Genomic DNA, 26,336 nt, shown 5'->3' with positions numbered 1-26,336 from the left:
ATCACATAGCAACAGTTGGAACAAATAGTAACAAGAAGATTGTTCTGTCACACCTACAAATAAACTGAGTGGTGTTATCAATACTTCTAATATTATTAAGCAATATTTGGGGCTAAACCTCAGTGAGTCCACTGCCATAGATGAGGTCAGTGTACAAGCCAAAGTCAGGAAAGAATGGGCACTTTGAGATAATGAGAAAAGCTTTCTATTCTCTTAGAGAGTTAATGGGTGGCTCTGTTACTTTGCCTACAAGCTTTGTTTTGAGAGAATTACTAATTATTAGTTGCTTATAATATGCTTTGTGATGCAAAGACAAAAAAAAAAGGCAACATAATCCTACTCATTTGGAAACACTAAAATTATATAGAGCATGGAACTCTGAATAGACCTGAGATAAAAACAGGGAAATTGGGGAATAATTTTTTTGAGGTTTAAAAATGCTTATTAACAAAACAAACAAAATACCAAAAGGCCAACATTTGTTTTTAAAAATGAACAAAATCCACAAACAGATTTGGATAGCTTCAAGACTTTGTGGTAGAGTCCTTATCCTACCATAATAACCCTTTCCCCTGTAGCCTAAGAGGAGTCTTAAAAGAATTTAGGCTGATATTTGGGAGTATGAGGATAACTGACAGAACCCCTCTCCTCCTGGAACTTGAATGTACTATGTGGAAGATGACTGGTGAAACTGAAATGCACTGTAATAAAAATATACCAGATGTACGCAAGATGCCTAGTTAAATCTGGTGAAAGGGAAGAAAATGGCAAAGGTCTTTCTTGCCTATTATTAATAAAGCCTTGAGAAGCATATGCCAGCCAAACAGCCACTTCCTCTGGGAGGCCTTCTGTCGCAACCACAAGCCCTATACAAGACCAAGTCCCCCCTCTATGTATGCACCTATAGCCCCTGCACTTCTCTTTCTTATAGTTTTCAAATTTTGCCATTGCCTTTACATGTTGTTATTTATGTCTTTTAAGAGTAGACTACAAGCTCCACGAGGACAGAAACTAAGTTTTGTTATACACCCAGCACTTAACTCAGTACCTGGCACTACTCGGTGCTCAAGAAATGTGTTGAGTAAATGAAGGGAGGGAAGGGAAGTGTAGCTTTAGAAAGAAGCACATTTATCTAATTAGGAGAAAAACAAAAGGAAAGAGTCCCATATGAAAATAGCAAAGACACCGAAGATTTTATACTATATACTTTATTTTGGTGAAAATGAATTCATGTGAGAAAGCAATAGAATACAGTTCAGTTAGCACCTATTAGACTTCTTGAGGTGACAGATAAATCTTCAGAATTCTGACCAATAAAGTCAAAGTTTTCGTTGTGATAAACACTTCTTTTTTTTTGGTAATGAGGAAATAAGCATTTCCAAGAGGAGAGAGAACATTATTTGAGTAGCTTATCTCATTTGTGCCTCATAATTTAATTGGCTTGGCTGGCACTGCAGGGCTGAACAGAAGGGACAAGGTGAAACAGCTGTGTCCCTGCAGGTCTTGGGAGTGTCTTAACTGGCAGTGGTAGCAAGGATTGGCAGGAAGGGGGGAAGACATGAGTAGAAATCCCAGGAGTTTCCAAATCCAAAATCCCAGGGGGAAATGTGGATGTATACCCGTTACTGTGCTCCATGTGGCATAGTAGGACAAAGCATGGTCTGAGTAATTCTTCATGTAGGGAAATGGAATAACACTGATAATTCTCTGTTAAGAACTATTAGTTACCCAGCAGGGTAATCACGTTTGCCATTAGGTCTGTAAAAGCATGCAACCTGAGTCACTGGAAAGAAAGAACTTGGGCTATGGAGGAGAAAAAAAAAATCTCTACCTGGACAATACAAATTGTGTGATGTTACAGTAATAGTAAGAATACATTCCACATTTATAAAAATAAACACCCCTGGTCCTAGGTTTGCTGTAAAAATAAAATGAAGTAGATGACAGCGCAGAGCATGGTGCATGGCGGACAGTAGCATCTGATGAATGACAATTGCCTTTTGGCTTCTTAGTTTTCGAACTGAAATCTTAAACACAATATGAACATTGTGTTGTTTACAGCTTTACTGATATTAGTTACGATAAGTTATCTTTCTTCTATATAACTAAAATGTCTCTTTTCTTATGAGTTGCTTCAAACTTTTCTTTCAAAAATGTCAAAGTATAATTAAATTCCCATAAATAAATGGCATTGTTAATCTCCTTTTGGCATTTTTAGCAATTCATTTTATTTTGCAAATATCCCATTATTTCTTTAGGGTAAAAAACAAATATAGCTTAAAAGGTCATATATAAGTGAACTAAAAAGGCCCTGACTTTTCCTGTGTTAGCCACTCTTATGTGACTATGATCTCCTGCTGATTCCAGGAAACCAATGTCATAATTAGTGAGCCATTATTTTTTGTCTGTTTGGTGGGGTGTGGGGCGGGGGAGAGCCTTTCCTTTAGATAATTATTAATATTCAAGGATTAGTGGTATACCACCTAGTTTCCATTTAGTTTATAGGCCAGAATCCCTAAGGGAAATGAGGCACATTTGGGAGTGAGAAAACATTTACTAAATATGAAAGAATGAAAAACAGGTAAAAAAAAAAAAAAGATTTTTATTTGATTTCTAAAGTAATTCCTTGGCCATCAAAGCCATATAAAAAATGTCCCAAGAGCTTACATTTTTCCAGTTGGAGCACATATTTTGCTAGAAACAAATACGGGTCTATGACAAAAAGGAATGGAGATGGGGGATACTTTTTGCCCCTTTCAATAGATTACTAATCGCTAAAGAATGTTAGCATCACTCAGTGAGAGTATGCTCTGAATAACTGCCACTCGTTAAGAGAGAGACACATGTGGCAGGCTGTTTTGTAAAAGCGAACTGGAATAAAAATGTAGTAATACTGTACTTAGCTTAAGAAAATGTCAAATCGCTTACTACTTAAATATATGAATGTGAAATACTATTTATTGGCAGAGAGTTAGAGAAGTGGAGTTACAACTCTGAAAGCTTTGCAAGTTAAACACAGGCTGGTTTGTTGTCTTCTTTAAATATGCCCCTTTGGTTCTATTAAAAAGTGTTACTAATAAAATGTGGAGTGTGATCAACATAACCATAAATTCTTGGAAAACATTTATACATGCTTGATGCCTGCTCCTTCAATTATTATAACACTTGCACTTAAGATAAAGCAAATAAACAAGGAAAATAAAAGCATATCCCACTTTCCAAAGCAGCAATAGCCAAAAGCAGAATGAAGAATCAAGATCAGAAGATTGAGAATAAGACATGGTTCCCTGTCCTGGTTCAGCCACTGCGTTATATGAATTCATTCACTCCAAGCCTGAACATTTTACATCTATAACATACGGATAAAAACCTTACTGACTTCATAAAGAGGTTGCGAGGTTTAAATAAGGTGATGTTTCAAAAATGTTCCATAAATACTAGTCATTATTGTTATTATAATAAATAAACATTATGGACACTGATATTTAAATAAAGAAAAGGTTACAAAGTGTATGCTGAAACGCTCTATTCAAAGATTATTTTTAAATCTATTTGATAACAACCACTAACTTTTTAAAAATAATGTCCCATGATACCCAGAGATAGGAAATGTTTTAATTATTTAATCACATAGAAAAATTTTTTAAATGTCCTGATACTTGCCTTTTTAGAAATATCAAGGACTAGCTAGCACTGGAGATGAATCGGATACATTTGAAACTAGATGTGTCTTTCTAGGGTTTAAAATATTTACATAAAGACAAAAAATGGATATGCCCCTATTTATTATAGAGCTTACTTCAGTTAAAAGTCTGGATTTGTCCTCTGCTCACTATAGTAGACATTGCATTCATGGTATCTGGATAGCTCAAGCGGCTTGAGGCAAGAAGAGCTTCAGCAGCATGCAATGTACACGGTAGAATGGCAAAGGTAGAAAAGTCAAGAACTCAAATGAGAGCAGATAGAGGTTTTCCCCTTCTGGCCTCTTTCCCTCATATACTTGCCCCACTCCTCCCTCTTGGTGCTAATTGAAAACTAAGTGACTTCTTTCTATTATATACTTGCAAATGAATTTAAAAGCCAAAATTACCCACAACTATAGCATCCCGAGGTCTTTCTGTTTCTCACCTCTCTTTTTAAATAAGCTTTGAAATACAATTTACATCCCATTACAATTCATCCATTTAATTCACATCTCTTTTCATTTCTTCTTTGTTCCCAAGAAAAGCCATTAATTAACATGTTTGGTACTTTGTAGGAGACAGCCCGTTTCAGTGTAGCACACCACTCCCTCTGTATTAAAAGGTTAACAGGCCCAGAAGACAGCATGGACGGCAGGCAGAATATTGCCACAAACTGGGAATGAGTTATCTTACTACTTTTAAATTTCATTTTATAATTATGAAATCAACACAACTTGGAAAATTCAGAGAAAGATAAAGAAGGAATCAGTATTTATCTATCACCTATTACCCATTAGCCCAGAGGTAAACCACTCTTCTCAAGTTGCATTTTTTTCTTCTTTCATCTTGTTTTTCTATTTGTCAGGGTGTGTGTGTGGGGGGGGGAGGGCATATTTGGATTTATATCATGGATGTAATTTAATATAATTATTTTTCAGAATATAATTGGCTGTAAGAATTCCATTTTATACATACACCACCATTCATTAAATCTTCCCATGTTGTTGGATGTTTAGACTGTTTCCAACTTTTTGCTATCATAAATAAATCTGTGATGGATATCCTTGAATTTTATCTCTGTAAGCCTCATTACAATTCTCATTAGGATACATTCCTAGATGCAGTATTTTGGGAACTGAGATAATGTCTGTTCACAAGCTTATATCCAAAACAAGTTTTAAAATCTATGTATTGTACTTGAAGACATGTACTCAAGATTACTATCTCATCTAGTGCCCACCATTTTCTAAGTTTCTTCAACCCATTCAGTATCTTTGCAGAGCTTCCACTAAAAAGTCAGAAAACGTATCATAAAGTGTTTGTGTGTGGGGGGGGAACCCTTCAAATAGTTTTTTTTTTTTAATCAAAAAAAGTAAATTTGGGGTGATAGCTTAGTGGCCTAAAGAGCTTATGGAACTCTTGGTAAACATGAAGGGATTCTCATTCATTCTGATCTGGCATGCCACATTATTTTTAAGAATATTGTGAACAACTATCCTGGGAAGGATGCATATCATAATGAGTCATTGTGTGTGTGTGTGTGTGTGTGTGTGTGTGTGTATTTTACAAAGACAGGAAGTTTTCCTGATTATCTTTAAAATAAGTGTAAGTATAAATTATGAAACACACTAGAAACTAAATAAAAACATTAGGGGAATGCACCTGCCCTTCTTGGCAATGTAATAGATGATTCCCAATACTGATTACTATCTTGATTGAAAAGGCACATGTTGGATGCTAAGACACTAAGAGTGCGTTGCCTGCACACTCAGAGAAGAGCGATGAGAGCAGCACCAGTCGTAAAGCCCACACTCATGCATTAGTACCCATTACTCCTCAGGTTTGTAACAAAGGTCAGTCATTCTAAAACAAGCAATTATTAATTAACCAAATCAAATAAATTTGGAGGAAATGCATTTAGATGAAAGATGAAGAGATAGAGCCAGAAACCTTTCTCTGACTATATCAACGGGTAAAAGAGAAGGATGCTTTTATAGAAAGCTGTCTGAGGAGACACATGCCAACACAGTGATTCCTTCTGTCTCGCCACTGTCCTTCAGAACCAAAGCCACACCTAAAGCAGGTAGCCAGGTGCACAGATTTTCCACAGCCCGTTTCAAATACCACCTCTGTAGGATTATTACACAAGTGTTGATGTATGACATCTGGATACCTGAATTTTTTTTTAATTTTCAATTTCCCTGGATTTTAATTAGATGTGTGAATGCTACTGCAAAGGCACAACTAACAATGAAGAGCTATAGACTGCAATCACTTCACTTTCTGCCAGTTAACACATGTTTGGAAGACATTCAGCAGTACCACACACTGAATACACCCCAGGAATGATGACTTCACCAAAGAAGAGCTCCTATTCCTACCCACACTAGATAGTAAAGCAAAGCATTTTCTCGTTCTTTCATAGAAGACAGTCACCATTTCTCAGTCGTTTCTCTGCCTCCTCCCTACCTGACCTTTGAACTCTGCAGGTGCAAGCTCTGAGTCAATGGTGCTGATGCAATGCCGTATTAAGCCTTTGTGAAGTGGAACAGCCCCAAACAAGGTATTAAGGAAAATCTAAGATTGAATGGATCCTGAGGAGATCATCTGCCCCTATTAAAGGCCCTCCTCAACTTCTAGGAAAAAAGCTGAAACCAAGATAAGTACCTGACTTCTAAAGACGGAAGTTTATTCATTCGAGAGTGAGTTTTCTAATCCCCAGTGCAAGGTTCTTCATTAGGTACAGGAAATACAAAAATAAACGAACCGTGGTCCTGGCTACTGGTGTTCACAATAGTGTGAGTCACTCAGTGCTGCCCCTCAATGCAGTCATGTTCAGTGCTGTCCCCCTGTAATTCTTACTGTTCTTCACTCATCACATATCTCACCAAGATCTTCTGTATTTCCATTTTCCTTCTCGTCTTTCATTATTTTGTTACATTTCAAAATTCGCAAAGTGATGTCTCTGAAAGAGGACTTTTCTAAATAAAGGCACCCACTGTCATCCGATGTTAGTATGTGTTTAAACTTTACATATTAAGGCATACTCCATACCTTACATTGAGTACTGTTTTCACAACCATAAACTGTGATTTGATACATCCTTATATAATGTAAGGTCAATTAAAAATTAATAAACTAGAAAGACGTAAGTCCAGTGAAGTTATGGTAAAAAAAAAAAATGCCTTAAACCTCCTTTTCAGTCCAGACTGAATTTATTGGCATCACTAGTTGAAGTGAGTGATAATATTCAAGGTATGTATTTTAAAAGGGCACAGAGCCTTAGAGTAAATTTCAAATCATCTACTGATACACCAGAGAAAATATCATGGCTGTAGCCACCACTCCATAATGGATATGGATTATCTACCCCATTCACAGTTGTTCAGTGCATTATTCATAACAGTGAAAAACTGGGAACAATTTAAAGGTCCAACAATCAAGAATTGAATATATAAATTATAGTATGGAGTCATGAGAAATCACATTTTAGAAGAATACATTTTATGAGGAAACATATACACCATGTGGAGCTGTAAAATACAAATAGTACGTACAGGGTGAACAAAATGTGTAAACTACTGGAAGGCCAAACATCAAATTGTTAACTGGTTGGCTTTGGCTGGCGGTATGTGTTCTTTCCCCTTCTTACTATCCATGTTTTCTAGGTTTTTACAGTAGGTGTGTATTGCTGACATCAGGAAAAACTCTTTAGTCAAACATCCTCTTGGATACCGAGGAAGCTCGCTTGCTGTGGCTCAGGAAGGCCTTGCCCACTTGGTAACTCAGCTCTGTGGGTGGATTGTGGGTATTGGAAGGAGGAGGTAAGAGGAGGTAGAAAGAGAAAGTAGGAGACTGGGAGGGCGGGTAAAGGTCTGAGAGAGCAAATCCCTCTACTTTCCCAAACCCCTCACAAAGTCAGACTGTCCCCAAAGAGATAGAGGCGACCCGGGACTTACACAGGGACAACAGAACACACAGCTATGAGAAAAGACTGTTGTCATCCTGAGAAGCCACAGATCTGAAAGAAAAACTAACCTTTTATGATGTTGGTCTCTTACGTGTAAGTCACTCCTTAGATTAAACTGTGTTTATGATAATCAGCCAACTTTGATAGTATGTTAGTATCAAAAGGAACCAAAAATATATTCCTTTAGTTATTGTAAAGTTGTAGCTGAATAATCAAGTGATTTGTTATTTCTAAATTATTGCTTAAATATTCATAAGCAATGGCCTAAGAAGGAATAACATATAACATATTAGCATATAACATTTATTGACTATTTGCAATATGCTAGGGACTGTGCTACCCTCTACATGAACTGGCTGGCTTAACAGCATTATGTTAAGAGGTTATTATTATCCTTCACACTGAAGAGATCGAGGCTCAGAGAGATGAGATGACTTGACCAAAGTTACACAATTAGCAAGAGGTAGAGTTGGGACTGAAATTCTGGAATTCTTACCTAGCAAGGCCTTTGCATTTATACTACTTTAATTCCGTGGACAGTAGTTTATAAAATTAGGACAAAGGATGCATTTAGGAAGGCAGGAAGGGATGCTAAGTGAAGAAGCAGAAGCGAAAAGGGACAAGATAGAGAATGGGAGGTAGGATATGGGAAGAATAGCATTAGCAAAACCATAAAATATTCTGGCATCCACTCAAGAAGCACCCAAGGCTGTAAGGGAGCCAGTTCCACTTCCGAGTTGCATGAGCTGTGGATGGTGGAATAGACTATTTCTATGCCCCACGCCTTGGAACTTCTCATTGTCCTGGCATGCTGAAAATTACTAACCCTGTTCTAAGGAAGAGGAAATCCAACAGAGGGAAATACTCTATTGAGAACCTAGGATGATGTTTGATGGGTGTGTATCTAAAACTTAATTAATATGATGGGAGAAGTGGTGAAAAGAAGTTGATTGGTCACCTTGTATTTTATGACAAGTACGAATACTACAAATTACTCTACTGAATTGCCCATTTATCCTGTTTTATATTACACCGTCATTTAAAATGTTGCAATAGAGACGCTAGAGCTACGATTGTGAAAGTTCATTCATCATGCTGGAGGGGATGGCATAGTAGACAAAATGCCAGCTTTCACTAACTATGACACTCTGCATCCAGAGGTTAATATGCAAGTGGCATTGACTCCTCAACTCATCTTCTGAATGAAGCTAGTTCCGCCAAGTTTACTCAGATGGCTGGAGGGTCCTTTGGAGAATGTCTGGAAAAAACTTGGTTACCATGTCTGGATAATGAAGATTCCTAGAACTTGTACAAATTTAGGATTTCTCCTAGTTTCCTAGAAACATGAGATATGAGAGAACCAAAGGACCTTTTAACACAATTTTAGAATCGGTGCACTATTCTAGCCAGCTTTCCCTTTTTTTATCATTAGCCTTACACAAGCCAATTTAGCCTTCCCCTAAACTATAGCAGTTCCCTCTTAGCCTTGGTTTCACGTCTGTCATTTCAGTTACCTGTGGTCAGCGTAGGTCCCAAAACATTAAATAAAAAATTCCAGAAATAAATAATTCATAAGTTTTCAATTGTACATCATTATGAGTAGTGTGATAAAATCTTGTGTTGTCCTGCTCTGTCCTGCCTGGAACATGAATCATCCCTTTGTCCAGTGTATCCATGCTTTTCATGTTTCCTGCCCGTTAGTTACTTAGGAGCCTCTGGGTTATCGGTATCGCAGCGGTTGTGTTCACGTTCCCTTATTTTACTTAATAATGGCCCAAAGTGCAAGAGTGTGGATGCTGGCAATTTGAATATGCCAAAGAGAAGCTGTGAAGCACTTCCTTAAGTGAAAAGGTTAGCACAGTCAAGTAAAATATTGAGAGAGACAGAGAGAGAGAAAAACAGAGCATATATTCACATAACTATTATTACTCTGTATTGTTATAATTGTTTTATTTTATTATTAATTATTGTTGTTAATCTCTTACTGTGCCCAATTTACAAATTAAACTTTGTCATAGGTATATATGTATAAGAAATAACATAGTATATACAGGGTTCGGTACTCCCTGTGGTTTCAGGCATCCACTGGGGTTCTTAGAACGTATCAACTGTGGATGAGGGGAGACTATTATACTTCTTTCCATTCAAATGTTTCATAGTCTATACTTTAGATGCCTATAACAGTTAATTTACTTTCTTCACCCTTTTCATAATTTCTTAATCTTAACATTTATACTCAGATCAGTCCATTCATCCACTTAATAAAACTACTCTTTTATTAAAAAATCTTTCACTTTTATGGCTTTATAATGACAAACTAAGAATCTTTAGTAGTTCACTAAAATAATGCTACCACTATGAAAATTAACCAATAACTAGATCACTTATAAAATCCATTTTTATGAAATTCTCAAAAATGTATCAGCTAAATTTGTATCAATCTGAAGAAGTCTTTGTTCCAGCTATAATCTCAAAACCAATGCAAGTATACATTTACTAAGTACACACTGTGTGACAGATACTGTTCTAAGCACTTGGCTACCAAGCTAAAAAAAAAGTCCTGTCCCTGCTACTCTAGTGAAGGTGATAGACAACTATAAACAGATGTTAAGTGTTATAACATGGTACAGCAAAGTGCCCTAGAAAAAGCTTCATTCTCTTTGTGAACTCAGAGAGCTAGCTTTGAGTAGGGACGCCTTTTGTTTCTAAAGGCATAGTTTGATAGAATCTGATTTTCAGATTTGAGTTTCTAAATTAGTCTAAATCTTGAATTTGTGGTGAATGTTTAAAAGGTAAATGAGATATAGTAAAAATAATAAGATTAGGAATATGGGGATTTGAGAAACTGGAGGGGTAAGATTAATATGAACATAAGCTAATTTTATTCATGCCCCAGGATCTTCACACATAATTTTTACTTTTTCTTCTGTAAGCGTATTCCAAGATTTCATCACCACATTCTTTACTGTCATCTCTGAGACATTATCAATGTTTCTGATACATCACGCACTACTCCTCCTTCTATTCTTCCCGAATTCTCGATGGGACTGCTTCCATATATGTTGACATTCTCGTTATGACAACATCCAGCCCTCCCTGTTCCAGCTACCTCTGCTATTAGATCACTATCTCCTTTAATATTCATTGCTAATTGTATTTGTTTATTTCCCACACATAATGCATAATGTGGTCATTTTAGTTGTATTTCATTCTTATTATCTGGTTACATGAATTTTTTTACATTAATTCATGCTTTCTCTACAATTTCTCTGTAATTTACCAATATCTACATATTTGATCCTTAAATTCTCCAAGTGGTTTTTAAGTAAGTGAGAATGTAGCAATCCTTAGTTATTTCTTATAAATTCTCCATATTCTTCCCTGAAATTGCCCATTATCCAATGTTTATTTCCTCAGGATTTCCTCAGGATGACTGCAGGGCTATATACAGGCTGTCTTCCAGCATTCAGCATACCTTTGTATCTAGTTAAAGGCATTAGAGCTGGGATACAAGGCAAAGAATAAGACCTGTTTGCACTGCCTTCATTCAAAATGTCTTCCCGCCAGGATTAGGATGGTGTGTGGCCAACTGGCTGCCTAAAATAACTGCACATCTCATTGGCGCCCTCTGGTGGTAAGAGGTATAGAGCCTAGCTACTGCAGTATAGAGCCTAGATACTGTATCACCACCTAGAGAGAGACCTGAGAACCTCCTGGCTCCTATTTTATTAATTTTATGTAGGATCGGTCCTTCATTCCCCTTCTCTTACTTTATTTTCCTTTTTCTTTTCCTGTCTTATTTTTTAATAACTTGCATACAGTGCTGATTTAGGCCTTTACTAAGGAACATATGGTGAGTCTATAGGAGAAACTCAAGGATGATGACAGTGTTGGCATAATGACTTGTGATTTAGTTTACCTAAGGTTTGATTTAGTCACAACAGAATGGCAGAGGTTCTTGGAAGAGAATTATGATCACCCATTTGTCATTTCTCATGACAAGAAAAACATGAGGATGAATGAATACTGAGGGGTTTTGATCCACTAGAAGAAAATATTCAATGCTATAATTGATAAATGGGAAATAAAATCAATTGTGAAATAGTTTCTACAAGTTGTTAACATGAAAGTCAAGTACACCTTTTAAAGATAATGTAAATTTCATTCTGTCTAAAGTTAGAGATGAACGAAGATGACAACTTGAATCCCTATCTACTCAATAAATTCTTACTATTGTGTATGAATCCAAGTGTTTCTAAAAAAAAGTCAATGAAATATTTGTCTTCCATGAATCTATCTGTTGCTGCAGCAGTATTTCACTTAATGCTGATTTATGGTCTGAAAAAGTTTATTGCCTCTCAAAACATCTGTCTGACTTCTGTCAATCCAGTTAGAAAACCTGCATTTGATATCACCTGAATATAATTTCTCAGAAAAATAGGAAATGTGGTTAGGTATACCAGCTTACTGGTGATTTCTAGAAATGGGAATATGTCTATTTTTACTTTAAAAGGAGACAAATTACTCCTCCTGAAGTTATCACATATATATTTTGAGGTCCACAAAAAGGGTCTATATTAGAATAAGAAAGTGAACTAAATTTGACTGAAACTAATTTAAATTACCATTATTCCCTTTGTCAAACTCAGTTTCCTCTGGAACTTTTACTCTGTCTTCAGATAGTAAATATTTAGTAATTCAAATGTAAAGTCTAGAAATTACAAATAACATCTAATTGGTGAATAAAATGAAAAAGGCTCACATTCAAGACTTGGATAAAGTAAGAAGAGTCACAAAGTCTGAAATACAGAAATACTATGTGGCAAGAATAAAGGTAAAAGTAAAGGGTAGAATTATTTTGTATGTTCAAATACAAAACAAATTAGGAAAGAAATCTGGATCCATTAAATGAAAATGTAATAACTGCTCTGTTTCTACTCTTGCCTTTCCAGAGTCAATTCTCCTTGACAGGTATGGGTCACCTTTTAAAAACGTGAGCCAGACCATGCCAATCTCTTGCTCTCAGTCACCTTAGCTTACATCAAAGTCCTTACCCATGGCCTACAAGGTCCTACATGTGCTAGCCCTGGCTAGCCCTTCAGCAGCATTTCCTGCCAGTCTCCCCACAACTCATTCATGTTTAGAATCTATTATGTCTGCCAAAGGAATTGACAAAGTGCACGTTTGTTCTTGTGCTAAATCTGTCATTCCAAAGGCTGTCCTGCTTTTCCATGATGAAGTGACAAATGCCAACATAGGCCCTGTGGACCAGTATGATGATTGCCAAGAGACTGAATCCAGTTGATGAAAGTTAATCATACACGTACCTAACTCTCCCAAGAAGCGGTTCTTATGGACACGTTAGCAATTAGGGTAGGAATGACTCTGATGATGCTATTCCCCCAAATACTAGCCAGTAAAGACTTACCTGCAGCTACTATGATAACATCTGCCAGCTGAGTGTGCATCTTCAGTTGTTCTTTGGGGGTATATCTGTGAGCTATTGTCACAGTTGCATCACCTGAAATGCAGAAGAACTGCCATTAATGATTACTGAGCTGTTTCATAATTTATGAATGCTTCAATGCTGGAGGAGTTTCAGTTACGTTCTAATAGTAGGAAAATTGCTTAGAAATGATTAAGTCATTTTGAGAACAAAAGCTAAATAAAGAAATATAGATGATCCATAATGTACCTTTCAACTGACCAGTGAAAAATCAAATGAGACCAAATGAGGGTATGTATTGGCCATCATAGGAGAACTATAAGTAGGATCTTAGAAACCAAGTTCCTATTTACAGCGATAGATGCAGGGATACTCACTGGTTTGATAATAAGACATCTAAATACTGAAAACTGCCAGATAAGTGCACTAAAATTAGGGCAATATATTGTGGGAGGACAGGTGAGAGATTAACGCTGCCTCATCTTGATGAGGTATCAAGGAAGAGTTCCTAGAGGAGGAAATATACTGCTTTAGGTCATAACGTATGAGCTGGAGTATACTAATCAGGGGCAAATAAAAAAGGCATCCCAAGCCAAAAAGAATGGCAGGGGAATAAATGGACCAACTTTGAAATTATATCTTTAGGGAATGATGAAGTCTAGGGTATAACAGGAAGTATTCATACATGCTTAAGGAAGTGATGTATAAATAAGAAAGGTTAGTAACCTGAGGGATTCCAGTGTTTAAAGTGTGAGCCAAGGAAGAGGAATGTGAGAAAGGCAGTGATAAGTGAAGTCAAAGGAAGGACTTCCAGAAAGAACAGGGCTGTGTGAGGTAGTATCTTCTCTCTTCTCTTCCTGGATACCACAACAAAAACTGCACAATCTCTATTTTTAGCAAAACTGGCAGACGTATTTTCCATGGACCCCAAAAACATGTAAGAGTAACCAGGAGCAGCAGAGCTAGTAGATACCATATAGGGAGAAAGGCAGCAAAGAAATACAGAGAATAACAAGATGGCCAGCAGCAGCAGCTCTCTGAAAAAATGACTGCAAAAATATACTTCCTGAGGAAGGGTTCACATCAAAATGCAAAAATCTGTAGCAGAGAAGAAGCCCTCTTGGATCCAGTATAGTTCACAATATGTGGTAACAAAGCCTCACACAAGGGAGTTGTTTCAAGCAGAAGCAGTTTGACTCTGTGCAGGTAGTAAGGAGGAATCTGAAGGCCACCCAGCACCTCCTCCCCAACCCCTAGCAGAAGTATCCTGCAAACAGCAGACCCAACTCATTCAATAATAAGTAACAAAATAAGCATTTGACAAAGCATTTATAAAAGGATGCTATATACGGATCAGCCCAGGAGAATTTTTGGTGGTAATGGGACTCTTCAGATTCTAGTGGTAGTTACATGACTATACTTATTTATTTGTCTAAATTCATGGAACTGTACACCAAAAAGAGAAAATCTTACTATATGCAATTTTTTTTAAAGTAAAAGGATACACTTTAAAAGTGGCAGACCCAAGAAAAAACAAAAGCAAAACAACTTTTTTTAAGAATTTACCAATGTACTAATAAGCTCAACAGGTAAATGTTATAAAAAAGTTGAACATTATGACTAAACATTATGCCCAAAACAAAACAAAACAAAACTTAAAGTTACAAAAATTAAGGAAAAAAGACTTGAATCCATACAAACTGACTTATAATGGTCAATACTGAGACAAATCTCAGTAAAATAGCTGGGTTTTAAAGATTAAAAAAAGAATCCTATGAGCAACCAGGCAAAAATTCAAATTTTTACATTTAACTGCAGAAAACAGGGCAATAACTACAAAAGACTCATGTGAAAAATATTGGGAGCTGAGGATTTTATATCAGGTCAAATTGTCCTTCAAGATTAAAGACTGCAAACAATTTTGAAAGAACTGAGGAAATACTGTTCCCATGACTTTTTCCTATGGAACTTGCTAAAAGGTGAACTTTAATGAATCAAAATATATCTGAAGAAGCTAGCAAAAGGAATGCTGGAGAGTTTTGAATATATCAAATTTCAAAACTAAGACAGAAAAAATCGTAAGGATTAGGGTGACAGACAAAATGTAAACGCTATTTGCTCTGTTACATAGAAATGGTGCAACTAACAAAATTAGAATGGGAAGGGCAAAGATGAGAAACTTTGCTGATTGCCTAATATCTAATGACTGTAATCAATAGATATTATTTAAAGTTGACCGATCAAATAATAGAAGCATAAAAATATTTTAAAGTATATGGTAGACACATTATAAACATAATTTTTATTGGCAAATACCAGGTAGGAGACAACAGAAACAGAATCACAGAATAAAACCAATAGATACCATATAAAGAAGGAGCGAACTCAAAGAACTATATAAAATTATAATTGCTAAGGTAGCCACAAACCTCTCTAACTATCTGAAGAACCACTTACACACAAAAAAAATGCAAAAAATAAAAAAACATAAAAACCACAAACAAAACAGGAAATAATATGATACTGCAGACCATACATATTTACCATAACAATAAACTTCCTACTAAGTTATCTTATTTAAAAGAATAATATTTTCAAATTGGCTCACAAAGCAAAATCTAATTCTATACATTATATAAGACACAACTACAAAGATAAACTATGTAATTGGGTAGAAAGACTCAACATCATCATGGTAACAATTCTATGTTCATTACAAATTTAATACAACTCCAATAAAAAACTGAATTTTTACTTTTTTTGGATGAATATAACTTGATCCTAAAGTTAATATGAAAAAATAAAAGAGAACAACTGGAAAATCTCTGAAAAGAAAGAACAATGAGAGGGAACTAGAAATACCTGATATAGTAGTCGTTATCATTTCAGTTAATGGTACTATCTTCTGCCCAGTTACATAGAGTAAAAACCTTGTTTTTTTCTCTTTCTTTCATATGCTATAAACCATCAGGAAATGTAGAGTATAGGTTTAGAACCATCGCAAGGCACCAACATTGTGAAGCATCCTCCCATCTCTACCTTAGTACAGTTCTCCTATATTCAGAAAGGGCCTCGTATACATTAGCAACCCACTCAAGTCTTCTCTGCTTCCAAATGAGAGCCTCCCAAACCCCCACAAAAAAACGAAATCAAAACCAAAATGAAACCAAAACCTCCCACTTCATCAGTACTGAGGTGCGTCATAATCCAGTGGTATATATATATATAAAATGTATACACATTGTAAGAAAGGAAAACTGTATTAAAATTGTAATAATATATACCAATAACAAAAGATAAATACAAGTCACATTTGACATCCGCAATTACAAGAGGTGCTCGAAGTGGTTACCATCAGCATCCAGATACTTCTGATTATGGTGAACTACTACTTGAGCAACGTTGACCAAAGTGTCCACTGTATACATTTTTTTGCCACCCCCGGTGTGTGTGTGTGTGTGTGTGTGTGTGTGTGTGTGTGTGTGTGTGTATGTATGTATTTCAGGCAAAATAAAAAATATATTGAGATGAATTTCAATCAATATGGAATGATCTTTTAGGTAATTCCACTCCCCTTCAATAATATCTAGTTAACTTGTTATTACTCCTAAGTAAGTTTGGCTAGACAGACCCATGGGAAATATCAAAGTCATATTTAGACTTGTTTCTGACTATGGTGATACCAAACCATGGAAAGGCTTTTAGCCTGCTGTTCAGGAGACCAGATGGTGATAGCAAAGAGAGGTAGGTGAACCAAGGGACTTAAAAGCAAATCATGACTCAGACTCTTTTGCCTTTGCCCCTTGATACATGCCTGTTCCTGGTTCTGAGAGCTAGGTAGCCTGTGTTAAAATAAAAAGCAAATGGAGATTAACCGTGAAAATTCCCTAAGCAGACAAAACCACTTTAGTCAAGCAAAGCTTAACTTTAACTTATTTAGCAAGACTAAGTTGACCTGAATCATTTTTGTTTATGCTTCTGGAAATCATAAGCAAAACTTGAACTGCTTGCCAAGGTTGATATGAAGTAACCATTGACCAATTCCCTATCATTTAAGAAAATTCTAATATTATAACTGATCACTGTGAAGAACAAACAGTCATTACTTTCTCACTATATAAGCATCTTTGTAATAATATACCCCTGAGCCTCATTCCATGTTTTGGTTTGCAAATGACCTTTTTTTGGTCTGCACACAATAAACTTGTACTAATTACTACTTTGGTGATCACTGGCTTTTCTTCTGTTATGTCTGAACTTTTGACACCTGCTAACAATATTCTTATTTAACGTGTTTTACTTGGCATTGAGAAAATTCTTGTCATTCCTATTTTCAGTTCTGGTGTCCCATTACTTTTCTTCAATGAATCCTCTGGCTTACTGCACCTAATCCCTTCTATTATTTCTCCTTGGCTTTTTCCCTCAGATAACCAGTACTAAGAAGCTGCAGCAGCTATTCCATGGAATGATGCATGTCTCTGACCTTCAGATGACTTTTTCCCACACTCAGTTTTATCTCTTTATTGCTCATGATAATGGCCCTGATGAGGACCTAATTTTTCTATTACACAGACCCAGATAAAAAATTTTTATAAACAGAGTCTTAAGTAACGTCATTGTGCCCAGTGTTTTATTTCATGTTTGTAAGATACAGCAAGAATAAAAGACTTAGAACCTATCTCCTAGAATCTTAGAGTTCTGTTAGAACTCAATGATTAACTGCTGGGCAGGATAAGCTTCTTACCAGGTAAAAGTCCACAGTCAATCAATAATTATCTGCTAGGAGCCACCTGGGCAGTTTTCTGGGCTATCATTACCTCTGTAATTTATGCAAAATTGCAGATTGCAGCAAAGATTTGTTGACAATGCACAGAGTGCCAACGTGAGGAAAACAATATTTGCTATTAAAAAAAAAGCTAGAACAAACACCACAATAATGCTTCATTTTAAAGTATATTTTTTGTTGTTGTTGTTGTTAAAATTACCTAAATGAAGAGATTACTTTTGTTGGACACTTCCAGGTCATTCCTTATCTTCATTTATTTAATAATCAAGAAATAATCCCAGAACCATGTTAAGCAATGGAGATACACAATACTCTCATGTGAAAAACAGATATGTAAATCAGAATTATAATAGAGTGTGATGAGTTCCATGCTAAAAGGAGGCGTAAGTTACAGTACTGGCACAGACTGTCATCTACTCTAGCTGAGAACAGTGTAGGGGCAGTTAAAAGATCTTAAAGAAGTCAGATTCTTGATAGGAGTAGGAATTTGTTTTGCTTCTGCTTCAATACCCCTATGCGTTGCCTATTCTTTCCCATGGTAAATTATTTTCCATAAAAACATGAGAAGGGCCTATTATTTAGCCCAGACGGTTAAAAACTTCTTTCTTATAAGAGTTGAAGTCTACTTTTTGCAACCTTTACCATGATTCTAGATCTATCTTTAACAACATAGAACAAGTCTCAACTTCCTTTGCCATGAGGCAAATCCTCAAATACCTGCTTGTACCTGCATCAGTAAATGAAGCAAAAGGGAAAACCCAATAGGAGCTAGAATCTCATGTGTAGGGTTTTGCTTTGTTACTTTTTCTGGATAAGGAAAAACGGAGTCATTCTCAATAGTTTAACAGAGAAAACTCACTGAGGAAAATGCAGGAAGGAAAACTAAGTACTCATCACCAGAACAGCACTCCATGGACATTAAAATAACACTGCACTGTCTTGACCCAGAATTCCATTTACTGTACACTTGCTATTTCAACGTCAGCTGCTTTTTCTGCATGAAATTGTTCAAAAAATGTTAGATATCATTACAGAGCATTCAAATCTAAGCACTCTGTTCATGCTTAAAATGGGCCAGGCTTTCATGCATTTGTATCTGGTCAAGACCTGGCTGGTTTGATTTGCTATTTATAAGTCCCTCAGTTATCGTTCAAACACCTTGGGTCACTACGTGGAGGACAGCTAAGGATTTTGATTTCACTTTTAACTAGTCAAATACTGTTTCAATCTAACTCCTTTAAAACACCTATCTCAAAGTTCCTTTGAGAGAAAGACAATTAGGGAGGACTGACTGATTCTGAACCATCACTGTCTCTAGATATTTTAAAAATCTGTCCCAAGATGTGATAAAAAATTATTGAATCTAAATCATGTATACATTTATTCAACAAAGACAATATACAAACGAGCAAATACATATCTAACACAATTTTACATAGTAATAAGTGCTATGAAGAAAGGAGTGTAGAGTGAGTAGAGAATAATAGCATGGGTGCTATTTTATAAGGTGGTCAGGAATAGCGTGAGGAGGTAAAATGTGAATAGACACCTGAAGGAAGTGAGCAAATAAATTATGTAAATAACTTCAGAAAAGAGTATCCAGGAAGAAGGAAAACCGAGTTCAAAGACCCTGACACATAAGCATGTATGATATATTCTAGGAAAACAAAAGACAGCTGTGGCTGGAGGGCAGTGATGGAGGGGGAAAATGGTAGGAAATGAGTAAGGAGATAGAGCCCAGGTCAGATCACAAAAGGTCTTCATATCATAGTGAGGAATTTTGATTTTATTTCAGTGTTACACTGTTCTGAGTGTTATGGAAAGCCATGGATGACTGAGACCCCACCATATGGAAAATAGACTGTGTAGGGGGTGGGACAAGGGTGGATGCAGGGAAACTATTTCATAAATTTTCTAGTGAACCACGTGAGAGATTATGGCTATCTGGACTAGGATCTTATTAGTGGAGGTGGTAAGATCATGGGTATATTTTACTCAGGTTGCTAATGGATAAGATATGGGGTGTGAGAGAAAGAGAGAATTCAAGGATGGCTTGAGCAACTGGGTGGAGTGATGGTGCCACTTACTAAGATGGGAAGACTATGGGGAGTGAAATTAAGAGTGAAGGTTTGTATATGATAAGTTTGGAAATGCCTACTGGCCATCCAAGAGCTGTCAAGCGGATGGTGGTTACATGGGTCAGCGTACAAGGCGGAATACAGATGGTATTTAAGCTATGGAGTTGGAAAGGATTGCTTAGGGAATAGCTCTGGAATAAGAAGCGAAGCCCTGGGCTCACTCCAATGTTTTAAGTAGTTATCCTCAACCCTGATCACATTAGAATCGTCTACAGAGCTTACAAAAAACACTAATGCTCACGTCCAATTTGTAAAGATTCTGACTTAATTGTTCTGTGTTGGGTTCAGGCAGCTATATTTTTTTTTTTAATTAATTTTATTGGGGTGACAATTGTTAGTAAATTTACATAGATTTCAGGTGTACAATTCTGTATTACATCGTCTATAAATCCCATTGTGTGTTCACCACCCAGAGTCAGTTCTCCTTCCATCACCATATATTTGATCCCCTTTACCCTCATCACCCACCCCCCACCCCCTTACCCTCTGGTAACCACTAAATTATTGTCTGTGTCTATGAGTTTTTGTTTCTCATTTGTTTGTCTTGTTCTTTTTGGTTTATATACCACATATCAGTGAAATCATAGGGTTCTCTGCTTTTTCTGTCTGACTTATTTCACTTAGCATTATTCTCTCGAGATCCATCCATGTTGTCACAAATGCTCCTATATCATCTTTCCTTAACGCCGAATAGTATTCCATTGTGTATATGTACCACAACTTCTTTATCCATTCATCTATCGAAGGACATTTTGGTTGTTTCCATGTCTTGGCCACCGTAAACAAAGCTGCAATGAACATTGGCGTACACGTGTCTCTATAGAGAAATGCTTTTATATTTTTGGGGTAGATACCCAGGAGAGCGATTGCTGGGTCATATGGTAATTCTATTCGTAATTTCTTGAGGAACCTCCACACTGCCTTCCATAGCGGCTCAGGCAGCTATATTTTAAAAAGCCCCCAGATAATTATAGTGGGCAGCTAGGATTGAGAACCACTGCTTTAGAAGTTGGGAAACAGAAACAGAAAATGAGAAGATATGTTTAGTGAAATTAAGATAAATGTATGCCAGCGGTAGCTTTAATCTGTGCTTAAATAATAAAATTAATAGCGCTATAAAATGTGGCCATTTCATTAAATTTGAAAACATATTATTAATATTACTCAGTCTGTTACATAATTTCCTGCCTATAAGATCCCTCAGGAGAAATTACTTTTTGGTCTTAATATCAGAAAATATTTTATTTATCCTGAACGTGTGTTTATTTTTAACCTTAAAGACACTTAATTGGGTAATCATTTTTTTTTCCCTTGCAAAAAAGCTCTCAGGATGAAATTAGTAACCTAATCATAGAAAGCATAATTTATACTCAATTAAATAAGTTCATCAAATATGTATTCAGCACTAGTATAGAAAAAGCAATATGCTTGGCAGTGAGAATATATCCATAAATATTTAATGATATGCCTATTTTTAGTAATAGCCTTTTTCTTGGCTCCATTTTAGTTCCAGGCCTTGCTTTCCATTTTCTTAACTATGTCTCATTTGCATTGTATTAGATATTGCTGTGGTCCACCTTAAATATTTTTCAGAATAAGTACACTGTAGTAGCTAATACGTATTTCTCAAGTACTTACTATGTGTGAACCCCAAGCTCTTTGGAGGAATTAGCTCATTCAATTCTCCCAAGGACCTCATATGTTCTTATCTTGCAGGGAAGTGCAGGGACAGAATGTGCACTAAGAGAGCCTGTGCTATTTAGCACTAGGCCCTCGTGCCCCAGGAATTGACCTTTATCCATCAAGACTGCAACTACAGTGTGAACAAGTTGGCAGTTATAAAAGAAGATGTTGGTTTGAAGTCTTATATTTTTAGGATTATTTTCCTATTAATCAGGGTGAAATGTGTTGAATCATCTACATGAATCAGTGACCAAATACTCCATGGTAACAAATTACCAGGTCAGGTTGACAGTAGTATTCCTGAATGTGAAACAGATTTTAAGCTATAAAAAAAACACAAAATTTTAAAGCAATCAGACTCTGCTGATGCCTATCCAAAATGAGCCAGTGAGCTCAGCCATGGGACAGAGGCAAGTGTTAGCATAAGCAAAAGTACTGCCCTTTCCTTTTCTAGTTGTTTTGACTAGGTGTGTGTATGAGGTCTGCTTGCTAAAGCTTTACATAAAGTTTGCATTTGTTTTCTGCTTTCCAAGATTAACAGATGAAAATAAATTCAGGACTCTTACTAAAACGGCTGATTCTGCAAACATGCTTACAAGATCATAGACTAAAACTAAATAAGAATTCTCCAGGCTCCTGCATTTGAGAGGGAAAAATGAGACTTCATAAAGAACAATGTGCTGTTGACTGCCTTCCTATTCATCCTTTCCTAGAAAAAGGGTAGACCTCTGGGATATACTAGTACAAATAGAGCGAATATAAATACAAATATATACACTGTGCCATATATGAAAACAATTTCCAGCGTCCAATACTATATACTTTTACTCTGTCAGAGATTCACAGTGCTTACTTATATTACTACATCAATGCCTTTGGAAATATCAGTCAAGTTATCTTTGATTTTGTTTGACCCAGATTTCCCAAACTAATTTGACCAACTCTTCTCCCCTTTTTAAAAAATTAAAACCTATTTAAGATCTTGTGGTATATCAGCATTCCTAATAATACAGTATAGGAATAGCTGTATTATTTTATGATACTCTTGGTCTACAAATAAGGTAAATTTATTCATTCATTTATTGGATGAAGACTTTTTAGACAGCTAGATGCTAGAGATAAAATGGGAAGAAACACACATCTGGTTTTTGCTCTTGTGAAGTTAATTGTCCAGTGAGTGTGATGAAGATTAATCAAGTAATGACACAAATAAATGACAATCACAAACTGATAAATGTTGCAAAAGAAAAGTTCTTCACTAGTGTGTGTGAGCAGGGTGAGAGGGATTATCAGAGAATCCTGCTAAGGAAGTTACATCTGAGCTGAGATATAATGGATAAGCAGGAGGGAAACTACAGGATTTGGGATGTTGAAGGATGATAGGTAAGAGCTTAAATTTGAACAATGAGGGTGGGGGCAAATAGAAGTAATGCTGGAAAGTCCTGAGAGTCTACAGAAATATTCACAAAGGGAAACAGAAAAAGACCCTAGATAAAAGAAGAGCAACAAACTGCAAGTGAAGAATAAAAAAATAGAAGAAACTTCACAGGTATTGATTGATCGAACAGAATACAGCCCACATTCTTTTAAGCACTTAGCTACCTTTACATAACACTGCTTGGCATTAATTTGATTTTTTAAAAATAATCAAATCATTTATATTTATGGTAAGAGTTATTTATTTTGTAGAGAGCAAACTACTTTCTTCCAGATTTTGGGAATTTTTAATAACTTCAAGTAGAAGATAATTTTATTTTTGCCTGAGGTGGGATTGTTTAGTTTGAAGTGAAGAACAGTAACAGAAAGTATGCAATAAAAACATTCCATTACAACAGTAACAGAAGGTAGACAAAAAAAGGGTATAATCATATGTAAAAATAATTAGAAATCATTCATTCCTTCCTACAACTAAGATTTTTATTATAGAAAGCTCTGCTTCTCCTTTGCAGCATATGGCAAAATTACAATGATTAACCATTTATAGTTAAATGTTTCATGACTTCCTTTCCTACTAGAGTGCAAGCTCAAGACGACAGGGCAATATCTAATTTATTCATCATAGCATTCCCATTGTTAGTGACAAAGAAATCAGTTCTTCTGTCAGAAGGCAGCATTACATGTCAGCAGCTGAGGGAAAAACATTAGTGTAAAGAAAATGATAAATACTAAATGTTTTATCAGAAAAACATTGTGACCTTTCAATTAATGCTATCAGCAAGAACTTGCCCTCCCATCCCAGAGTCCTGAGATCTCTTCTCCCCTTTGTCATGGTCACGCGGCATTCTCTTCTCCTGTGACCAGGTTCTTGGGGAAAGAGAAGTCTTAAGTAACACTTCTATATAAATGCCTATAATTTTAAAATACGAAGGAATTAGTGTGTGGTAAGCACCTAGCTACTTTTCACCCTCTTCTCCTTCCTTCCATTATACAGGGAATAGCTGTATTAAAAAAGGGATTTTTTGTAATAAATGACGATGTTTTATTTTAAATCCCTTGCCTGTGATCTTACTTTCTACAATACTGGCACGATACATGGCACATAAGAGACACTAAATAAACTTTCACTGATTGACTGACTAGTTGCATTATAATAGGTCAAGTCCTGTGCTAAATTTCAGAAATACAAAAAACCTAAGACAAAATATTTGTCATCGATAAGTTCATGTTTACTGTGTGTGTAGGAAAAGGGAACAGGTAGATAATCAATATGTGAGGGATGTAAAAAAAAAAATTAAAAAAAATGCAATAGGACTATTATTGTGATGGCAGCATATACAACGCTTAAAACTTAGAAAATTTGGGTGGCATCTTGAAAGACGGATGGGAGATGAGAGGAAAGCAGGTGAGTGATGGGAAATGGCATTCCAGAGAGGGAACAGGGTATACACCGGCAAGGAGCCATGGAAGAGACAGTGTGCTTGGGGAAGAGTGGGTAGTTCTATGGAGCTTCAGCAGAAGGTACCAGGGAGAAAGGACAGAAGGAATGGGTGAAAAGGTAGGGTGAAGCAGACCACAACGTCCTTATGAGTGACGCCTTCAACAATCAGGCTTAGAGACATCAAAAGTGGATGTTTTGTGCGGGTAATAAAGTAAGTGCCTCTGAGGTCATGGCAAAAGAGAGAAAAAGAAAGGAAAAGAAAAAGATCTGCACTTCACTTTACATTTTAAATAATGTTTAATGTTAGTTTAAACAATGTAATAGACCCAGTTGTGTGATGTGAGAATATATGGTATCTTCCAAGTACGGTGCTTTCCAGATCCTAACTGGCTGAATTTAGGAGACATTGAAAATGAAACAGCACTCTTATTATTCAGCTTAGAAAACAAGACTAGGATGAGTATTTGTTCTCGTCTATTGCTTTCCACTACGTAAACTCAAAGCTGTAATTCAGTAAAGTTGAAGGCATCACAAAACATAATATCCCAATATCTCATCATGAGGACTTCTAACTTAGGAGTAGGATGGGAGGAGCAGAGACCAAATATCTGCCATCCTCCCTGCCCCAGTTTGACAATAGTTCAATCTACAGAGGAGCAAACATCTCACTCTACTCCAGTGCCAAGGCTGAGTCTCAGTCATGATCGCTTTGCATCACTCCTGCATTTCTAGGCGTTTCTATTTGGCTCCTCTAGGCGTTTCTATTTGGCTCCTCTAGGCGTTTCTATTTGGCTCCTCTACGTGTTTCTATTTGGCTCCTCTCTTTGAAACCCGAGAGTGTCTGGCCCCATCTGACACTAGGCTGAGCTTAATCACACATACCATGCACATCACATTGCACGGCCTCGAACATCCACTCCTGTACGACTACCTGAAGGCTCCTCCTGTAGGTGGGAGACAATGCTCTTGGGCTGGCAAACATGTTTATGTTCACAACTGGAACTAATTTTCACAAAGGAAAGGCATTCCATTGGCAAAATATCTTGCGTTTTTCCATTTAGATAGGGTGCTCCTTGAATAAAACACACCTGATATACAGAAAGTTGTTGTAGCAGAAAGGCCGCTTGAGTGCAAAAGCTGAACACCAGTGCAGAAGCAGTGCTTTGAGAAAACACAGTATCCAAAGAGGAACCCTTCACATGCAGACTATCACCTTCTGGAAACCGAAAAGTGAGTCATTTTCGCCACTGTCACCCACAGTGTTCCATAGAGAATAAGTACTAAATGCCTATTGCCTGAATGAAATCAAGAACATCCTGGGGTCCACAGACTCGAAGCAAAATCAGGTGGTTGCCGGGCCAAGTCCCAGCATCAATGCCACTGCAAGGACACCACAACCTTTTAGTTAAAGGAGGCCCGTGTTGTGGCCATTTAGGGGGATCTATTTAGATGAGATGTCCTGCATAAGACTATAAAAACATGCAGGAAGAAGCTCACTAATTCTTTAAAAGAATTTGAAATGAAATCAGATTCTGTATTCCTTTGCTGATGATTAACAATCATCATGGCACCTGGTTATCTTGAAGGAAAAAAAAACAAAACTGTTTTGCAGAAACTGCAGAACTTCTCTCTTGCTTCCTCACAGTGAAACTGAAACTAAAGACGTTGTACTAAAGCCAATGGTATTCAATTTTCATTCTGAAAGAAGGCAAAACTGGGTAGGTTATTATATACAAAGAAGTTAAAAGAATA

General features: G+C 36.5%; 1 protein-coding gene across 1 annotated transcript in view; it reads right to left on the bottom strand.

The window, feature by feature from the left end:
- The window catches only part of MTHFD2L (methylenetetrahydrofolate dehydrogenase (NADP+ dependent) 2 like), a 97,995-nt gene that overhangs the window by 30,743 nt on the left and 40,916 nt on the right, over window positions 1–26,336 (bottom strand). Inside the window, exon 6 of the mRNA XM_081061709.1 lies at window positions 13,082–13,174. Coding sequence (XP_080917835.1) covers window positions 13,082–13,174 — 93 coding nt within the window. The remainder of the gene's footprint in view (window positions 1–13,081; window positions 13,175–26,336) is intronic.

Source organism: Rhinolophus hipposideros, assembly GCF_964194185.1.
Source record: "Rhinolophus hipposideros genome assembly, chromosome: 1".
NCBI lineage: Eukaryota > Metazoa > Chordata > Mammalia > Chiroptera > Rhinolophidae > Rhinolophus > Rhinolophus hipposideros.
The sequence above is the reverse complement of the archived record's forward strand: the minus strand, read 5'-3'. Positions and strand labels throughout refer to the sequence as shown.